This window comes from Anopheles marshallii, chromosome 3, assembly GCF_943734725.1.
Source record: "Anopheles marshallii chromosome 3, idAnoMarsDA_429_01, whole genome shotgun sequence".
NCBI lineage: Eukaryota > Metazoa > Arthropoda > Insecta > Diptera > Culicidae > Anopheles > Anopheles marshallii.
The window spans coordinates 69752580-69773812 of record NC_071327.1 but is presented as its reverse complement, the minus strand read 5'-3'; the positions used below and the strand labels follow the sequence as shown (position 1 = coordinate 69773812).

Sequence of the window (21233 nt, the reverse complement as noted above, 5' to 3'; positions counted from 1 at the left end):
TACAGAGAGAGAAAAAAAAAACGCTTTTACAATCTAAAGGTACGGTTTCGGGCGGGAAAGGTGCTTCACATGCTAATGATATTTATTTGATTCGTGTTTTCTTTCCGCGTTTGCGCTACTCGTTTACTGCTTTCTGATCAATCTTTCGGACGACTAAGGCTACTTCTGGGGATGAAACGCAGGACACACAGAAACACACTTAGTAATAGGCACACGGGCACACATAAAACGTGGACAGTCTGTTTAATTAATTGTAATCTAGCGATATCGCACTACCGTCCTATTAGCCATAATTGTTTCATGATCTAAAAACTAATTTGTTCACATCCTACGATAAATGACTCGTTACTCTTGTTGGCGTGAAAGGTTCTTCATTACCTCACACATTGAAGCATTAAAATGTAATCAGTAATATCAGCCATGTAAAGTCGTAAGTAAGTAAGTAAGGCAGACCACTTGCTGCACTTGCTAAAATATTCCATTCAGATTGAAATGAGTATTTGGATTGTTGGTCGAGAATCATCAAATAAATAGACACACTTCTTCGCGTCTGTTGGACTGCGGTTAGAATGTTCTGTTGTGTTCCAACCGGTTCCAAACACAGACCGTCAAACATTCGGCTAACAGCTAGCTAGCTATCAAACATAGTCTGACGCACTGATCGTCCCTTCCGGCAGCGTTTCGGAATGCTTTTCAATCGTCAGCAGGTTGTTCGTTTCGTTCAGGAAGTGGCTTTGGACGTTATGATTTTTGTGGGGCGATGACATCTCCTTCAAATCGACAATCTCGTACGGACGCTCGTCCTCATCCTCACCGCCGGCCATATTGGCGTTGTTGAGCAGCCCGGAATAGTACGCACTGCCCGATCCACTAGCACCTCCGCTAGCGCTGTGTGAGCCGGTCGGTATGGCCGGTAGCGGACAGTTCATTATTAGAATGTCGTTGTCTGCACCCTGCAATAAAGGGTCCATCTTTAAGCTGTCGTTTGCTTTCATTTAATATTATTTTACTCCTCCACAACACCACCACAGCTACGTCTGTCTCAACACACAACGAAAAAACGGCACCAAAGCAAAGCAAACTTACTCACATGCTGTACGGAGCCGGATTTGTAGGAGGTAGTTTCGGAGGGACCTATCTCGTTGCCCACTTCCGCGTACGACGCCTCATCGATCTGCACGGGATTGTAATTATTGTCGTCCATGTGCGTGTAATGGTTCTCCACCGGCAGCGTGTGGGAGTTTACTAGCTGATCCGGTGTGGATAGGTTCTTGCGGCTGCTAAACCAGGTCCACAGGCCGGAATTTGTACTACGAGGGCTACATGACCCGTTGGTCGAGTTTTTCGATGTTTGGTTATCAAAATTCAACCCGCTGGTATCCTTTGTACTACTGGAATCGAAACACAACGTCCGGAGTCCATGCTGGTTAGTTCGAATCCTGTAACGAAGTAATTATGAATCCGATTTTACACGCTACCCTCCGATTCCGGCAGTGCTACGACCTTACCTTTTACATCTAAGAAATACTATCATTATTATGGCACCGAGAAAAGCCGACGTTAGCGAGACTACTATCAGCGCAAATGTCCAATTAAATTCCTTCGTGTCGGATGATGAGAAAATTTCCTCTGCAAAAGAAACCCATTTTTAATTACCCTTTCTAGTGTTATTTGTTCTTAACAGCCGTACTTATCGCTCCATCCAGCGACAGTGTACCCTTGTCCTGCCAGGCCCACGAGCACAGGTCACAGGTGGTCAGACCGTCCGGGGCAATCGATTCCTCTAGAAACGGTGGTCTCGGTGGTGGTGGGACAAACTTTCCATTCCAGTAGCTCTGATCGATCGTGTCGATCACCTGCATTTCGTCGTCGATCATCGAAATTGCTTCCGCTTCTAAGCTCCAAGCGCTTAGAGAGTCCACTTGTATCACTGCGTTGCTGCTAGCCGACAAGCGTTCCAAACTCGCTTCAATCGAAGAACTGAAGTTGTGTGCTGGAGTGTTGGAGTGCAAGCTGGGATTCATGTTGCTCCAGGTGGCTGTTGGATCGAATCAACATCCTTCATGTTTTACGAAGCTGCTGAAATGAGTAGAAGAAGTCAGAGAGACACACAATTAAAGTATGTTTCGATATACTATCTCAAATATTGTTCCGTAAGTCTTAAATTCGTTACTATTCCTAGTTGCTATTTTCATACTAATTAAAAACGTATAACCATTGCGAAAATGCGTATGTTCTGAATGATGCACTTAACACACAAGGATTTCAAATCCCAATTGTGTGAAAGGACAAAGAAGGATCCTATATATAACCGCAGATAATTTGAAATTGTAACATAACGAACGTTTATTATACGTCTTCCTCCTACTGTCATCTGACAGTTGTCTCTTTTTTCCAGGCTGGGTCAACGCTCAACTGTCATTTTGACGTTGCCCACTGTCCAATCGCCTACTTATATCAATCTATTATCTGTGCGAAGACTTCACTATTTCTGGTGGACTGAATTGAATCTGAAACCTGTACAAATGTGACATCATAGACCTGACAGACCTGAGAGACCTTGCAGACTGCACATCTACATACTTCAGAGTCTCTTTCGAAATGAAATTTAAGCTGTTCAACGCTGCATACATTAAAACGTCCGTCTTATACGTACGTACGTGTAAAACCCTTTGGCGTTTATTGTAACACGAACCAAGCGTAACTCGTAAGGGACTTAACAAAGTGTAAAAACAATATGGTCATGTTCATGACACCGTCCTCCAACGGGTCAGACACGACCCGAAAATCGATTAGTGTAACGTGTAACGAGAGTACGGTGTACCAAAATGTTCGAACAATACCCCGCTCGGGATGGCAGTTAAGAAGTCTTACAAGGTCAGAATTAACTAATGCCATTTGCACATTTGAGTCATATTTCTGCCCCCCTCCTGATAGTCTCAAGTCTGTCAAAGTACGACTGAGTATGCCATTCTTTCCCGCTCAAGGTTTGTGTTGCAATATTCACAAGATACAAACAAAAAATTGGAAAACTCCCTGCTAAATTCAAGATTGCCTACATCTTATTTGAAAACTTCCACTAGGAACCCTGGAAAATCGTTGAACTCTTCGTAGAAATCGTTAGAGATAATGGGTTTTGCATTAAATGGTAGTGTAAACAGCAAAGTAATTAAATCTTAAAAGCATATCAGATATTATGAACCGATTATCCCTGAAGATACAGTGCTCAATAAAAGAATTTGTGTATTACAGATATCAGTAACACTATACATGGTTTGTAATAGTTTAGTCGACGAGAACTATATTTGGAGCCCAATTGCTCGCTAACTAAATCATATTTGTCGCGATCCACTCGAACTAGTGGAACATTTCTGCCAGGACTGGCTGTTCTTCTGTGTATATTTCCCGTAAATCCATACGTCGAACATTCGACCGACTGTAAGGATTTCCACCGGAATAGTAAGCTCTAGCACGCAACCATTCCATTCGCAACCCACATAACCACATAGAAGGAGCTTTCCAATTACTCACCAACTTGCACAGTGGAGTGTTTCGAACGTTTGTAAAAACTGACACCGCCAACTCCCAACTTCAACCGCACCCATGACCATAACCGCCTAGACTCAAAATCAATCTCAAGATCCACATTCGACTATATTTGCGTAGACTACACACATACACGGGGGGAGTTCTTCGGTTTAGCACAACAGCAATTCGTACGTACCTCTGCTCGTTGCCGCTATTCAGCCAGTCTCAGCACATTCAATCGTTTGCAACAAGTTCATCGTCCTTTCCCGTTGGGAACAAGGCTTTTAACACCATCGCACTGAAACGATGCCAGGGTAAAAACGGGGGGGAAAAAAAGTGCTCAAACACTTTACAAATGACTTCATTTGCATGGTCAAACACAGATATGTCGTCGCATCACGGCAGGCCCCCGGTGGTTGAAGTACATTGTCACGTCGTCTGTCATCGTTCGCGCGTTCATCATCCGATAAAAATTGTGTCCCCGACGCCCCCACCCCAAGAGAACAGGAGCCAAATGCATCTCGGTGAACATATTTGTGCAAACATTACATGAATATGGCACCCATAAACTCATCGTGCGACGAGCATCCAACGGCACAGGCGGGTTTGTGACATTCTTCGGCCAAAGACCGCTTATGTCTGTTGGTTTGCAAATGAATCTCGCAGCATCCCGCATCGATCGGACACTGACTGTGTTTGTTTCTAAAACAATCCCTAGGTAATCGCTAAACACAATCGGTGTAGAAAAAAATAAATTAAGTGATGGGCAATTTTTTAACTACCCACATTTCGTTGCTGACACACGAGAAGTAAAAACAAAACCCCCTATGGTGAACATCACCAAAATAGAAACTCCATTAACGGACCGCTTTCTTCTGGCGGTGCTTTCGTGGACGGTGCGCCCGATAGTATCATTTCACCGCAGGCAGTATCATTGCGTCAAGGACTTTTACTTAGAGCGCCGTATCTTGTGCACATCTTCATTCAAAAGACAGTAATGAGCGATCGCTCTGTGGCGTAATATTCCCCCGACCACTTCACATTCTCGAGTGGTGCACCAGACTTGCAAAACCATTTATGTGCATCGAGCGTGAATAAAGCGGCATTCTAATCATGCACCGGCTTATGATACCGCATGATAGGCCTTCTCCAGCATGCTGCCGTACCATCCCCAGGCGGGATAGCGTTAAAGGATCCGCGGTTACGAACCGGTGCCGTACGAACGGCGAAAGCATTTGGAAAGGAAGCGACGGTTACAAAACCCGTAATTAAAAATTCTACCTCGTCTTTGATGTGTACAGCACTCCAGTGTAGTTGGCAGACGGCTAGTGCTTCGCTCCGCTAGTTCCCCAGTACAATGAAGGTAATTTGAGCAAATTTTGCGAGGTTTTCCAATTCTTACTGTTGCAAACGCGGCTAGTATTTGTGTTATTGTGAGGTTTATGTTTCTTATTATTTACCAGGAAATGGAACCGAACGAGTTTTATAGAGCTGTGCAGCAATTTCCTAGGAGTTGGGTGAGTAGATTTTAGGCGAGTCCTCAAGCAACTGGTTCCAAGTATTATATTTAACGTCTATTGCATTTTTTGACATCCGGTCTTTAAATTTACAAAAATAGTTTGTTACAATTTGCATGGCAATTTACCATGTAATTTAGGCAAATTTTTTGGTATTTCCCAATTAATTTCTGCAATTAAATTTCCAAAACGTTTCAATGGAATATTATCATGTTTTCTACCATTTTTTAACTAAAGTAATGCGTTTGTTTCAACAGTTTTCAACAAGTTTTAAATTAAGTTGGGACTGTCTCTTGTTGAAAAAGACGCGCCCGGCTGCATAAATTGAACAGCATGCAAGGGCTTCAAATATCACGCATCAAATGTTATTGAGCAAGCACCAGATGTTTCGCAACTCACTCGTCTCATCAACAACTTTTGTATGAACATACATTACGATAGCGATTGAAAAATGTTACAAAAAAACAAAGCATGGCCAAACGTAATGCTATTTGCGTATTTTTATGGTTGTCATCAGTAAATTACAGGTTGCAGCACTCCATTCACTTGCAGAAAACTGTTAACAACAAACTAATAAATATACACCAATTTTGGTAGCAAACTGCCAAAAAACCACCTCCTTGATATCACCGTGTACTTGGGGAATTAAATGAGTCCTTCGAGAAGGTGGAGAGCTTGGAACTCTAAACCTCAGCACGCAAACAAATAGAAATTTAAAACAAATAATCAAATATGAAATTTTTTCTGCAAAGATTTTTATAAATTAATATTTGTGGAGGTAATAAATAATAAATAAATAAATTTATACACTCGGAACACCCCATTCAAGGAGCCAAAGGCTCACAGTACCGCTAGTGCTCCCTGCCCAACACTAGCCACAAGCTACACACGCTCACCAGAAACAAATGCACAAAGCAAAAAAACACGCAACACACTACATAGAAATGCTTCTTATGAATGCATGGTAATGGTTTCGAACCGTGTATGAGTGGTGGCGTGTTCAAGTGGACGGTTTATGATCATACTCTCGATCCTACCGAGCTCGCACTTCACCGAAAACACTCAATTTGACCGCAGTTGTGGATGCAGCAATTGCCCGAGTCCGACACGACTTCAAATGTGTGGATAACGGGTATGAATAGGCACTCATGTTCCACCCCAATCAAATTTCTCTCCGTTGCTGGTGTCTTTGGGGGAGGCGGAAGGAAGCACGGAATCGTGTTTGGACCAGCTGAAATTTGCATCAATTAATGAAAGGTGCAAACTGCAAACGCTTGCATTAGTTGTAGTTTTCAACCAATACGGAACATAAATAAAAAATCTTTTAATATAAAACATGACCGTATTGAACCCACACTTCTATGACGCAATGTAATGCTTCTCCACCTTTCTGTAAATACATTACCGTTTCGGTTCCGTATGATTGTTCAACTTAAGCTGCACACCTACTTTAATCCGTTCTGTCACGCACTGCATGGGCCAAATTGCAATCGCAGCCATAATTCCGGTTACGAAAGTGGGAGTCAACCTCACAACCGCAATAATCCGGTCCAGGTGTTCTAGTCCGTAGCGTTAAGTCGAGCGGCAACATAGCTGATTGCTGTGACAAATGAAGTATGAGTTGATTCGAATAATGTTCGAGTGATTTTTTTTTTTACATATTGCACTGCCACTTGGTGCTCGTTTTACATTAAAATAAATCAGAAAAATCAAAGCACTTGAAGGAGAAAAAAACAGTTGTTGCTTAACAATACTCAATTAAAAAATGTAATAAGTTGTTTACTTATGTGGTAAATATTCAAGGATGGTTTATCAACAACGTGTACAAAACAAGACTAGTTGAAGGTATTGACATTCATTTGGCTCCAATTTTCGACTACTGATTCGACCGGGTTCGACCTCAGATTCGTCAACGGATTGACTTCAATGCATTCTTTTCATAAAAACCGAATTTTATGGCTTATTACAACTTCATGAAACATCAATTTCAACCATTTGGCTTAGAAATCCATATAAGTAGAAGCACAAAAACAAATCATGAGAATTGTTGTTCTCTACGTTCCCGCAGAGCACAACAGCTATTAAATTAGGATCTTATCTGGACATATACCCCGGTTGCAGCAGCTGTAGCGCGCTGCAAAGTGTCGTCCAAATGTCAAATGCAAATAAATACAACTCTATAGACACTGTCGAGCAGATAAGAACCGTACGAAGTTGAGAGACTTTCTGAGACCAACGTGGCGTTGGGGTTTTCAATCGTACGTTGGCAAGAAGATAGTAAGGCTTCAAGGAGAGTTACATCAAACAATTTCCAAGCCAAAAGTTCATTTCCAAGTAATTCTGGAGTCTGCATTTCTCTTCTATTCTAATAAATCAGTCTCCTATTTATAAGTAAACGTTATATTAAAAATAGGCAGTAGTTCTTGAAGGTCTCAATCATGCTTAAAAACTTATCAAACTCATATTAAATTGTGAAAATTTCCTTCAAACTTTTACAAAACATTTTTGTCATTGGCTATAACCATTAATTTTAGCAAAATATACATCATCATCATCCTGTCAACATAAAACTAATCAAACAATCACTTATTTACATTTCGCTTCCCCAGAAGGATGCCTGTGATAATGTGTACTCTGACAGCAAACCCAATTTCCACGACTTTTAGCACTACAGATGGTGGTTCCAAATTCAGCTCTCTTCCGTAAAACATACATACAATCGGTGGGGAAGCATTGATCGACCCGATCTTGATCGAACGAGCCACGAAAAAGAGGTAACAAAACATGTACGAGAGCATGCAGCATAAACAGCAGGAAAACAAAACGGCAAAGCGGAAAAGAATGTCGACGACCGTGGTAACGGCGTCACGAACCTTTCGGTGGTTTTTTTTTTTTTTCTGGCTACAAATTTGTGGCAACGCTAAGTTCATTAAGCGCGGGTACCGTGTTGCAGGTGCAGAGTGTGCACCGATTACCGTAGTGGCACCCAGATCGTGGGGGAAAGATCACACATTAAGATTGGTGCAACTGGCGGCCTCGAGATCATTCATTTGCCTTCCACAGTGTCGCAGGTTTACGTTTGATAACGTCGGTTGTAACGTAGCGTAACTGTTTCTTATGCTAATGCGGCCATTTTCTCGTCAATTGGATGCGTTCTGGGCGGTTTGTTGTGTATACAAATCCAATAAAAAAAAACACACACACACACCCTTCGAGCGCCCATCGTCGTTTGGCCACGCAGAAATGACACAGAAATTGTAACAGCTGGTACCGTTTGCATATGTTTAGCTTGCTGCCAGTAGAAAAACCGTTTTCCATTTTGTAACATGAATAAATCAATACACGATACTGTCCGATAATGTCCAGTCTCAAGGCGCAACGGCTCAGCGCCCGCTCCTCGCAGCGTCCGTTAATCCGTGTACATCCGTACCGTGTCACAATCTTTGGACATGAAACATGTCTCACTTTTTGATCGTTTGATCGATCATCCAGGCTATCGCTGCACCGCAATCGGTTGTCCTGCGGCCAGCTCCGTCCGGCAACACATGGTGCCCGGTCGTGTTGCACCGTGAAAAGTTGCTTAATTTATTTTAATTAAAATCAGTACTCCCACCGAGCATGCCCCACACCAAATTATGTCCCGGACCTTTACCACCAATCAATAGGTTTTTCAGCTTCGTGATTTTTTGGATCGGTTCTGTCGCTCCAGCATGAGCAGGCACCAGACGACGAACCCCCAGAGCCAGTGTCGAAGAATCAGCATTGCCAACTGGGACGACGGCATAGAAATGCGTTTCTGGAAATGTACAAAATATGTACATTTCTGATGAATCGAGTGTGTGCCGTTGACAAAGCCGTTGGACTCACATGTACAGGAGTCGCAGTGGCCGGTTTTGCGCATACGGGTTATACGGAGTTTGTGTAAGCACATCTTCCCGCGTTGCTCGGAAACAACCAAGCAAGCGCAAGCGGTTTGGTATTGCTCCCCCGTCCGGCCAAAGTATGCTATTGCTGATTCTCAGAATGCGGCTGCTGCCTAGTCGAGCCTGACAGTCCACTTAAGAGCTTTACCATGTTCGCGCTGCGTACCATCGACGGCGAACCAATAGCGATCGATTCGGTGTGCCATATTTGGGGGCCGCAGGAATTTTACATGAAATATGTAACGAGCAGCGAGCATTGTACTTTGGCAGCAAGGCCCGGAATGGTTCTGTACCCCGACCGTATGATGTTTCTGCTTCGGTACGATTTCTTGTGCCAGGTTGACACCGAACCCAGCGTTGGCTGCTTGCCTTTTTTCTATCCGAATGTAGCGTTTTAATCTGAATGCAAATGAACATGATGAAATGCGGGCGATAACTGCAACACAGAATCGGTCATGTAAAACACACAAGACTCATATAATGGATACCAATCGAGTCCAAATCAGGCGCACCGTATTAAACAATTCTCATTAATACAAAACAATCGAGCGGCATTTTTATATGATCGCAATTGTTCTAGGTAAACGCTAAATTTTGGGCCTTAATTTAAACAACTTTGAGTTATTTTTACCAGTAACCTTGATAATTGTGTTTTTTTTTGCAAAATTCGGATGAAACGATGCCAAAGTGGTACCAAATAAACTTCACAACACAAGAGACTGGAAAAAGTGACGCTATTGTGCAGATAATTCACATCCAGCTAACTCATTTGAACATTACAAATCTTAACGAAATAAAAGAAAAGAATTATAAAAATAAGAGCGAAAAGCAGCGAAAGGATGTAAATAAAATGAGAAGAAGAGGGAAAGAGTAAAAGGAATGAAAAGCAACTAACATAAAACTAACTGGATTGAATATATACGAAAAAGGAACAAAAAAGAACGAACAGGAACAGAAAAACGAACGAACAGGAACGAAAAAGAACGAAAAAGCACGGACAGAGTGAAGCCAAATGAACGGAATGAACGAGTTCATTTCGTTCCGATAGGATTTTTTCTCAACTTTACACGATTGATGTAAACTTAACGTTTTCCATGATGTCAGGTCCTTTGCAAGGCGCTTCAAATAAACAATCTGTAGGACATCCCACCAGTTCTATTTGCAGGCTTGGATATCTTAGTTTAGTCGTTTATGAGACGTTTGTGCTCGTAGGATTTCTGGAAGTCATCCATTCTGAATTGACCAGAGTGACGGACACAAACCTTAGTTTGTTTGACAACCGAAGGGTGTATCGCGGTTCATAAAATGATTCGCGACGAAGCAATTTCAATCATTTTGAAACATTTATACAAATTTAAAACAACCTTTATTGAAAGGGTTTCCCATCGTCAATCAAAGATGCCTTCAAAAAACACGTTAAGAGATAGCTAAATTAATAGCCTTTGCAGTAGACAAACAAATAATCAAACCGATTGCAAAACGGATATCCAGGCGTAACCACTTTAGGCAAACAGTTTCCAAACCTAATGATTGATGATTGATGTAAAGCTTAATCCAAGTCTGCAGCACTAGTATCAAAATTGCGTAGGATGATTATGCCTGATTCAGCCACATTCTTCATCCTTATCTCACCTACACCATTTTACATCTGCACGGCTTTGGCTAAAGGTAAGTGATGCGATGCGCTACTCACCCAAAACTAACCCTCCAGTGAAATCGCAAGCCACTCGCCAAACCCGTCCTATCTTATCGCTGCTTTGCTGCCCAAAAGATAAGCTTTACGCGCTGTGCTTTGCTACTAACCTTGCGTCCAGGTTAGTCTTTTATCGCGAAACAGCTCACACTCCATCCCTAGATCTCGACCGTATACCAACTAGTTGTGAAAGTGTTTCGGTGTATTTCGCCCGTCCACTCCAGGCGAGTTGCGATCTTAACGATATTTGCCTACCCACCTCGATCTGTCCGGAACGATGGGATCTTCACCCGCGTGTACGATCTTGTTTGATGACAATGTGCACGGTGTGTTTTTTGCTGGCCAAAAATTCACTGGCACAGTCGATATTGATCTTCCGAAGGCGAAGAAAGTGAAAGGTACATAGCTTGGCAGTGTGGTGTGGTGATGACTGTGTGTGAAAGTGTCGGTGTTTTTCGATATCTTGCAGGAATTTCGCTAAAAGTAACCGGATTAGCACGTGTCCTGTGGTCGGAAACGTACGGCACTGGTACGACGATCGTATTCCAAGGAAAGGAAGATTTCCTCAAACATTCCATGGACTTTGTACGCTCAGAAACGGGTACGGGTAGCATGCCACATCATCAGAACATCAGCAAACGCTGAACGTATTTTGCTCCATTCTATCGTTGACAGATGAACCGATCGTGGTGGAACCGGGTCGTCAGGTGTACAAGTTCGCTTTGGTGCTACCAACCACACTGCCCACGTCCTTTGAAGGCGATTATGGCTACATTCGCTATACGGTTCGAGTCGTGTTTGAACGGCCGTGGAAGTTTGACCAAAGCTACAAAATAGCATTCACCGTGGTGAATCAGCTGAACCTCAACACCGTGTCGCCTCCAGTGAACGTGGCGGTAGTGCAAGAGCACATCAAACACTTTTACTGTGGTCCGTGCCGTTCCCCACCGCTCGCCATTAACGTGCTGCTGCCGATGACGGGATACGTCCCGGGACAGTTTATTCTCGCCAAGGCGGACATATCGAACGGCTCCAATAAGTCTATCAGTGAGGTGAAGCTGAAGCTGCGCCGCCGAGTGAGATACTGCAGCAAAACACCGTACGATCATGTGCGCTCTGTCTACAACACGCTAGCCAAGTTTCAGTGCAGTGGTGTCGATGCCAAGGGTTCGGCAGGATACGAACGACGGTTTCTCGTCCCTTCCGAAGCTCCGACTCGCAGCGACACCATCATCCGCATCGAGTACTTCGTGGAGGTCACTGCCAAAGTGGTGGGTATGGCCTACAGCCCGCAGGTGCGAATTCCCATCACAATCGGAACGGTGCCGCTGATGAACCTCAGCCAACGACAGCAGAGGGCGTCCATTGTCGAAGCACACATGACGACCGCTTCCTCCTTACCACGAAAGCTCTTCCACGGCAGTGTGCAGTCGCTTATGGGTAAGTAGTGCATAATGTTGGCGTTTGTAGTACCATTTCATAATGGTTGTTCGTCGTGTAATCATTTTCCAGTTCCTCACACATTTGAAAAGTCCGCTGGTCGTGTCGATGTTAACATACTGGAGGATGACGAGGGCCCGTCGTTGGGTACGGTGCCATTTTCACCGCGCTATCCGATGTACCATTTCGACACAGATAATACACCTGGGAGGCAGAGTGTCGTGCCACCGTACCAGCATGTCCAAGCAGCACACACCAAAGCAGATAAAATTCCACCGAACAACCCACCAACGGCGGACCGATAGCTGACTAAATGGATTCGACGCGATAACCTAAAGCTACCCTAGGTTATAGGCGTGGCGTCTGTTTTGCCAAATTTGCCACGGTTTGTAAGTGATTTTTTTGTTCAAACCCTTAAACAAACACCATTACCAAATGGCGCTATCTTCAATGTGATGTACGTTAAGAGATACTTGTTTGCTACACCAGCTACTGGTAGGCCATTGCTTTAACACGTGCTAGATAAGATACAGCACCAGCAATTAGTATGATTTATCAACTTAAGGATAGATACTTGATTACTTAAATTACGTGCTTGAAAATGGGCCATTCAGTGTAACACAAGCGAATGACAACACGGCACTCATTCATCGTTCATATTCAACTGCCCAGCGGGAGCACAACATTTCCAGGGGTTTTCAGTGTATGTAAAAACAGTTGGAGCTATTTCTAGATACTTCACAACTTGAGTGTCGATTTTGATCTGAAATCCATGCAATTTTCAGAATCTTTTGCAAGCTGAAATCGCCCGTACTCGAAAACTGAAAGCTTTGCAAAGGTGTGAACCCGAATAACTTCAAACAGAGCCCAGTGCAGTAGAAGTTGGCGGAAAGATTGATATTCCACTCAGAAATAGTTGCAATTCTCTCACTCTAGCTTAAAAACCCTGTAATTACAGTGCGTCACACACATTACAGATAATATCTAGTACAAAGCCTCTGTTATTCTGTCCGATAGAATTAATTGCTTCGCTTGCTACTAGCGTTTGCTACTAGCAATTAACATTACATGTCAAACGCAATTCACTTCAACATAATACAGTCTGTAGCATAACGATAAGCTCATTCATGTTATGAGAATAAAATAAATTTACTCAATTTAACCCTTAACCTCAGACAAATTCTTGCTTGAAATAAGAAATGTCAAATTACTGATCATAAACATTCTGATTAACCTTCCGATTCACCTATGCGTGCGACAAACACTGCTATAATGCACTACTAAAACACACGAGAACCAATCAAAAATAAATAGGAAGGAAAATAATACACCCCGGCACAAACGTTCGCACAAAATTGTACCAATGCCGCTTTACAACTGGGTGCCACCAGCTCAATTCCCCCGCGAGACAAAGTACAACGGTTCCAGTACTCCGGGCCAGCAAGTCAAGTCAAAACTTGCATGCATCGGAATGCAGAACCGAAGAAGAAAACAGAAACAGTCCACGACCACCAACTTCATTTACCCTTTTTTGCCAGTGGTCCATCGGTCCGATCGGTAGTTATGTTTCGTCCGTGTGTACACCACCACCTCACCACAAATTACACCTTGAGCACACAAACCGTCTGCGCCGATCGGGCACGGGCGGTTCCGGGTCCGAAGATGGAACGATACATGGGGAAGGGCTGAAAAATTATTCAGCCAGGGTGGTCTCGACCCCAGCAGCAGCAGCAGCAGCAGCGGTGCCATCGACTACCAAGCGTGGTTCCCATAAAAGGACGCGGCGAAGGGAAGTCTCGATCAGCTTTTCAGGGAAACAACGTACTCGGGTACTCGGACAGGTTGACCACTTTCAAAGGAAGTGAGCGCAAAGTATTGGGCGAATTCGTCCATGTTGCGAGTAGCCCATCTTTTGTGTTCGCTTTCTTGTTCTATTCACTCTGTTTTTTCTCTCATCTCTCACTGTCCTATCCGACAGATACAAAACAATTTAACAAGCGAACGGTATAGAATTGGAATCAAATGATTCACTCAGGGATCAATGGTATTTATATTATAAAAAAAGGACAACATATTTTATAAAAAGCATTTCAACTTACCATATTAGCCATATTCTGATACATTACTCAATGAAATGACAAAAAGATGAAATGATGAAAATCTAGTAACACCTCATCGTTACATTAGACCAGGGAACACTACATCGTACAATTCGTACATCGTACATCGTACAAAAAATAAAATGTTAAAGACCTGTTTAATTTTGCCTGTTTAAAGTTTCCTGCTTTTTACAATCAATTAATCACCAGAAAAGCTTAAATCATTTAGAGCAAATCAGAGGCACAAATTAGCAAAACCAGGGCTCACTCGCTATAATTAAGCATTTCAGTTTTTTTCTTCTGGCAGTTACTTATTTTTTACATAATTTGCTATAAATGACGTTTTGCTGCATCCGTTCAATATTCATTTGAGTACATGTAGTACCCGAGATACGCTAACGAGATTATAGCGGTTATACAACAATTATAGCTAAATCGTTTATATTTCAAAGTTAGATGTTCGATTTCCTTTCCGATTTCCACTTAATTGCACTCAGCAAATTTTTGAAAAAATACATTAAATTAAGTTTAAAACAAATGGTTTATATGACAAACGAAGGTATTTACAACCAAATTTCCACTTTTTCGCGTAGAATTTGTGCTATAAACTAAGTTAGTTGTCAAATTTTCAAAATCCGTGTATAAGTTGAAACGCGTTCCTTAGGGACTACCAGTATTCCAAAGGCCATAAAATATCAGTTTTCTGTTTTTCTTCCAACTTTGCAATAATTAACGTTTCACGCACTTCATTCAACATTCCATTAAACGCAAAATTCATGTACTTTTTTTGCGTCGTTGAGTTCTGCTGTATATACTCGCTTTTAAAAACAGAAGATACTTGAAGCACACCGTTTATGCAAGCCACCGTACTTGCGGACATCTTTCAAACAACGATTAAAGCCAAGGAAATCTGGCTGCCGGTAAATGATATGTGTATTCACCTAAACATACCTACAACTTGTTACCCACAATGGACCGCGACGGATACTAATAGTAATCTGCCATAAAACTCCTTCCCCGTAATCTCCTCATGGATTCCATAATTTTCTCCCTCGCATAAGAAGTGGCATGAATGGGTTGGGTTTTTTTTCCTCCCCTATTTCACTCTCCGTAGTTTTGTGAAGAATCCCAACACCAACACCCCCCTTCCCGTACACCAATCGAAAGTGAAAAGCAAACCCGGGGAAGCATCTCGTCCCACGCTCGGTGCATTTGTTTGCTACTGCACGCCATCAAACAGCCGTGGTAGATGTTGCGATGATGTGTGCTGAAACGTACATAAATTTTAATTACTTTCTTCCTCTTCCTGTTGCACAAAAGAAACCCAGCAGCATCCAGCCATCCTGGCGTGTCGGCCCGGAGCCGCGTCGACAGCATCTTTGGCGATGACGAACCGTGAATGAATGTGTACTGCAATGTTGGGATTTTGTTTGTTCCACGCCACAGCTCCACACGGCAACATTCCAAAAAAAAACACCATCTTACCAATGAAAGGATATGCAAGCACCCGCGTATGCTACCATTCGGCCGGTGTTGTGTTGAGTTCTTTTCAGAAAGTGGCTTTTACCGACTCTGCCTAGGGGGCATCAAATTGAGACCGCCCTCCGCCCCGACAGCTCGGTTCCCCATCCACCATGTCTACTCTAATAGGACTTTGCGGGTATAAATGGCACAGGCCACGTGTGACGGGTAGGGAGTGAGAGTTACAGAGAACAGCAGATCCCGTTTGCTATTTGTCACAGCTCACAGCACAAACCATTCAGGTAAGTACATCGGAAACAATACACGGTTAAACATTTGTTGATAATGTTTTAGCGTAGTAGCACTAAGCGGAGCTTTCAGCTTGTTACTCTCGGAGGAATACTCTTATTTGCAAATATAGAAATACTACAGTGTTATTTTATAGACAGCCTGAATTATCCTTCCTGGCTCAGCTCACTAAACGTATCATCATCATCATACCATTCCTCTGTACGGTTCTGCTCCGAAAGCTAATGGTTTTGTTTCATCAGCGCCCCATCAACCGTTCGTGAACCGTAGGTAGAATCCCGAAGTTCATTAAAATGCTCAACCGCATACGTAATTGGCAATGGGTTGCAATCGTATCGGCTCATTTACCATGGGAACGGTACCCATCCGCACAACACAACAACAACACGAGTGGGGGGGGTTGAAGAACATAAACGCACGCCGAGCACTTCACCAGAAACGCCTACGCATGCTGTGCGCCACACGGCCATCAAATGTCTTTAATTGGGCGATCTCTGCCATCGTCCCGATCGGGCCGTTGTTTCCGCGACGGCCAATTTGCAGATAATCGGATGAACGAACCATCCGGCCAGCCGGTACTGTGCCGATGAGCAGGACGATTTTTCCGGCCCGGGAACGCCAAGCCGAAGGAACGATCGCGTTTCGCGTGGATGGAACGCAATCGCAAATCGTTTAGGAGGAAATAAAATATTTCCTCCCTAAGATCGCGTTCGGTTCTTGGACTAATTGGATGCAGTCGTTTAACGAGGTGGTGTGCTTAAGCCTTCTTCTTCTGTCTTCGACTGTGTGCTATTTTTCGGTGCGAAACACCGTTTTTTGTTTGTTTAAAGGAAATGTTTATTTATTTTAGATTGAAGGATACGTTACTGATCTTGTTTGCAGAAGACATTTGTCGTAACAGTCTGTTAAGTATGGTAAAAACTGTATCACTCTTAGCCACTCTTCTGTTAGTCTTTGGCAGTCTTTGTAGTTCATTCTTAGTTCATCTGCTATAATTCATTTTAAATTCAAGCCAACAGTTCGGTTTATAATCTTTGATTAACGCGTTGTCATAGAAATGTCATACTTTCGCTATGAATTCTACCATTAGGTTTATCAATGCAGTTTAATAAATTATTTTTTAAGACGATAAATAACTTAAGTCACTTTTACTTCGACGATCGATAAAATGTGCCTTTTGTTCTGTGTTTAATTGCGATTTTTTTTTTCACAAATTTTCAATCACTTTGTTGTACTCTCAAAACTACGCCCATATTTTACAGCTTCTCTCGACATTTACTGCTTCACCACCAAACGCACCGGGAATCTTTAACCGTTTTCTTTTCAATACACCCCTGTTGTTAAACATTCGCTCGGTTTTATGACTCGGCACAAGCATACACAGCTGTAAAACCGTTCTCGGCCGCCAGGCAATACGTTTAATGTCTCCCCCGAGTGTGTGTGTGTGTCTACCGGTGACTCCTGGGAAGCTTTGTAGCTAACCTTTTCTTTTTTTAATTTGCTTGCTTTCTCACCCCACGACAGTGAGCCGGTTGGGCCGTATAAAGGCCGTGAACAAAAACATGTAAAAAGGGTCCATATCAAGTGTACGAGTATATTAAAATTGCATCTACTTCTGCTTACGGTACGGCTGCAATTCGATACTTGACCGCTTGCGTTCACGCGTACAACGTGTCACAGTTGGCTTCGTCGATCGGTGCCCAGATCGACCTGTTCGATGGTCAACTGTTTTGCATGCAGTTTTTCATGCGTTTTCCGGTTTCACCCGGTCCCGGGGCAGGCCACCCCAAACATGGACGCCGAAGCAACATTGCAGTTTTTATTATTTACCATACCGGAACCCCGAAATGATCGAACTAATGATTGAATTTTGCTGCCCTTTTTCGGCTTCCTCTTTCCTGGGAATGCACCCGTTGCTACGTCATCATGCCCTGGGACCACAAAACAGCACATGACGCAATTAAGGTGTATGTAACTTTATCCCTATTATTGTAAATGCAGAACCCGACCCGAGGGTTAGCATGATCATTTATGTTGGTTTTCTTTGCTATTCGCTATAATTACGGGGATTTATTTCGTATAATCACTCTACTTCTTCTCCTATGAGGGTAAAATATTTTGATTAACATATTATAAACTTACCTTTACGTTACACCGTACACAATTTACTTCTTTTATCGTGTTTCATTATCATGTTTCGTGTGTTACAACATTAAATTTTATACCGTCATTCACTTTTATCGTTAATATCGTTATTCTTCTACAAGTCTAACCACTTTACCACACTTTTCACTTCATAACATCAGCTAGCCAGCATTCAAAAGCTCACTTTCATGTTTTACAACCACAAACACAAGATAAACCATTGAAAAAAAACAGCTCGCAAAACATATGTACCTTGGCCATCGGGAGCACGTAAACTAACGGTTGGATGGCACCTCATTCACTGATAGCACACAACACCGCACAACACAACACCAAACAACAACAAAAACAGCCCGCCGCCAAAATTGGCCCGCCAAACACATTCCTTACGTGCCCTGGCGCCGGAAACCCGCGTCGGTGATTATTATTTTCCTCCTAATAACTTCATTTAACTCGCACGCTTTGGTCTGCCGTGCGTTCGTTTGATCTTTCGCTTTATCTGTTTTCGTTTTTTTTTTTCCTCTCGTTTTTCGGCAATGCTTTACGGCGAAAGACCAAAAGGCAGTGGATCTCAACTAGTCGCGCTCGTGGTGGCGTTTTTTTTTTCGTGGGGTTTTAAGCGACCTTAACTCATTCAACACTTTTCCACCGGCACTTGTCGCGTCCACCGTTTGATGCTTATCTCGTTCCGTTTGATGCGTTCGCCGTTTTTTTTCTGTTCCGGGTGCGGTTTGTGCTTGTGTGCCCTCACACCGGCAAAACACTTGATCGCACACACTTAGGCCCACGACGATCCGAAGTGACCGTCGTCGCAGTTGGCCATCATGCCAACCCGGGCGGAGTGCTGAGCGTTACCGCGATCGGTGCCCGATCCAGTGCCGGTCGACGCCGTCAGCGCATCGCCAAACATTACGACGTAGATGCTGCAGAAGAAGCACCACCAGAACACGCTGAACGCGACGATGCAGAACCCGAGCAGTGCCAACCGTTGCACGTACGCGCACATCCGATTGCACATATTAACTGACGCTGCACCGGGCAGAACTGCACTGTTAGACCTGCGGCTGCCGAAGCCCTTCTGATGCCGAAAACCGGGTCCAAGCAGCCTTTTTTCCCGACGCGCTCGCCGTCGCGTTCGCCGATCCGGTCTTTGGTGTATTTTTTTTCTGCTTGTTTCGCTTCTCCTTGCAAAAACCAGCCGAGCCTCGCTCTCGAAGCACGGAGCGTAGATGGACTGGACAGGTGGAGAAGGGGGGGAAGGAAGAAAAGAGGGGGGCATTTGTTTTACTAGCACGGCTACCTTCACCAGCGCGTCGTCACCCATCAAAACCCCCGGCAATGTGCTCGCACACCAACATGACCCACCAGGTTGATTTTGATGCTTGGTCCCGCTCGCGCTTGCCCTCTCTTTTTTGCACACCCATGCGTGATTATTGTGCAAAAAATGTCCTGAAGCCTACCACGCACTATGGGAACGTAACCACTGTTCAGTGCAATATATTTATCATTCTTGTCCGTTTGGTGCCGTGACCAGGATCTTTCATTGGAAGTGAAGTTAATAATCGTTTATCGGGGTTATTGCAGTAGAAAAGTTAAGTTTTTGTTAAGTGTTAACAACTGATCATTATGTGGATATTGTAGTGTTTAGTGGTAAGGTTTTGAGTTTTAATTTGGCACGCAAAATAATAGAAAAGCATGAGCGATTCGAGAACACAAAATACAAAACGCAATCTGGTATCAAGCACATCGTTTATGGAAGCAAAAAACATTGTTTCAGAGCAGTGTATTTTGTTTATTGAGGTATTCCTTAGCTATTATTTTTTTGTAAATAATTTAAGAAATTCAAATTTTATATATTGTCCATGTTGTGCAAGTGGAGTGGAGTCAGTGGAGTTGAGTTCTGTTGAATTCCATTTGTAGTACATCTTACTTGCATTGCAAATATTGCCCTCCACAGCTGCTCCACGCATGCTCCCACTGTGCGCGTCTTATACGAACGATCCAAGACCGGATTGTTCCCAAAACCGACCTTCTCCACCGTCAACCATCAGCACCGTTTGTCCCACCGGGACGTTGTTGAATGGTTTGAAGCTGAGCACCTTCCTTATTCACCTCCATTTTTTTTTTCTCCTACCAACGATCTCTCTTCTTTGCATTCGCATGAAATTTTTTGTTGCGTTGTCTCTCGTGAACCCTTTTCGCGAATCCCTCTCTCATTAGAACGAACCTCCTTATTGTTTGTATCTCTATCCTTCACACGTTCACGGTTGAACTTTTCCGTGGCGTAAAAGCAAGAAGGGAAGGTGAGCGAAAGAAAAATAAAACAAGTTCGCCACGGGGAAATAGATTCACGAGATGCAGTCAGAAAGAAACCTTTCCAACCTAGAACGAAACAAAAAGGTGTGTGCCGTACGCAACAACGCCGAGTTTTTGGAGGCAACAAATAGCAAACTTTCGGCGTAAGTGTGCAGTTTTTAACCTGTTCCGTGGTTTGGAAACACGCGCACTACCCGATCACCGCACCGTAAACCACCGTAGGTTCGTCGCTTGGAATGTCTCTCACCGTGCGGTACAGCCGACAGCCCAACGGCAGTTGACTTTGGGTCGCCGAAGCTCCACCAAACAAGTCCCGAGAATTTCGAGACTTTCGTCCGGAACGCGTACGGCTTCGAAAGTACCGGTTTGTAGGCGTCTTTTACTTGGTTTTTGTATTTCGTTTCTTTCCCACTCCGCTCAATGGTCGATTGATTCACAATCTTGTTACGGTTCCACAGGCGATCAACATGCGATCGGAACCGTTTTACGGCTGCTGTTTCAGCCTCGCGACAGTTAATGATTCTATCAATCAGCGATCGGGCAATGTAAGAGATGGTAATTGGAGTTACTTAAAGCGATAGCAATAATTTATTCCACTCACTACGGCAGACTTCTCGCACGGAGTCATCAAGGGATGGTAATAAACGCATGGAAGATTCATTACCACTGTTGAGCAAATCCGACTATCCGGGGTACGCTTTAACCGGCTGTCTGTTTATTCGGGTTACTTGAAAATGACAGCTCGACTTGACAGATCTGTTTCAAAATCAATAACGGATAAGTAGTCAAGGCTTCAATTGTT

At 43.4% G+C, this 21233-nt stretch overlaps 2 protein-coding genes across 2 annotated transcripts; one reads left to right on the top strand and one right to left on the bottom strand.

Moving 5' to 3' along the window:
* Positions 1–638: 638 nt before the first annotated feature.
* Positions 639–2058, bottom strand: LOC128714075 (uncharacterized). The gene is given in 5 exon segments (XM_053808951.1): positions 639–953; positions 1091–1439; positions 1509–1629; positions 1691–2003; positions 2005–2058. Coding segments are annotated over 5 exon segments (1152 nt in total).
* Positions 2059–10938: 8880 nt separating this feature from the next.
* On the top strand, positions 10939–12406 carry LOC128714185 (arrestin domain-containing protein 17-like). The gene is made up of 4 exons (XM_053809061.1): positions 10939–11059; positions 11131–11262; positions 11337–12101; positions 12174–12406. The coding sequence occupies exons 1-4, from the start codon at positions 10939–10941 to the stop codon at positions 12404–12406; spliced, it is 1251 nt and encodes a 416-aa protein (XP_053665036.1).
* The last annotated feature ends 8827 nt before the right edge of the window (positions 12407–21233 follow it).

Bases quoted from the DNA above. Each gene is read 5' to 3' on its own strand.
- LOC128714185 (XM_053809061.1), top strand. From the start codon at position 10,939: ATGGGATCTTCACCCGCGTGTACGATCTTGTTTGATGACAATGTGCAC. The intron at 11,263-11,336 runs GTACGGGTAGCA...TATCGTTGACAG, and splicing joins CTTTGTACGCTCAGAAACGG to ATGAACCGATCGTGGTGGAA. The intron at 12,102-12,173 runs GTAAGTAGTGCA...ATCATTTTCCAG, and splicing joins CAGTGTGCAGTCGCTTATGG to TTCCTCACACATTTGAAAAG.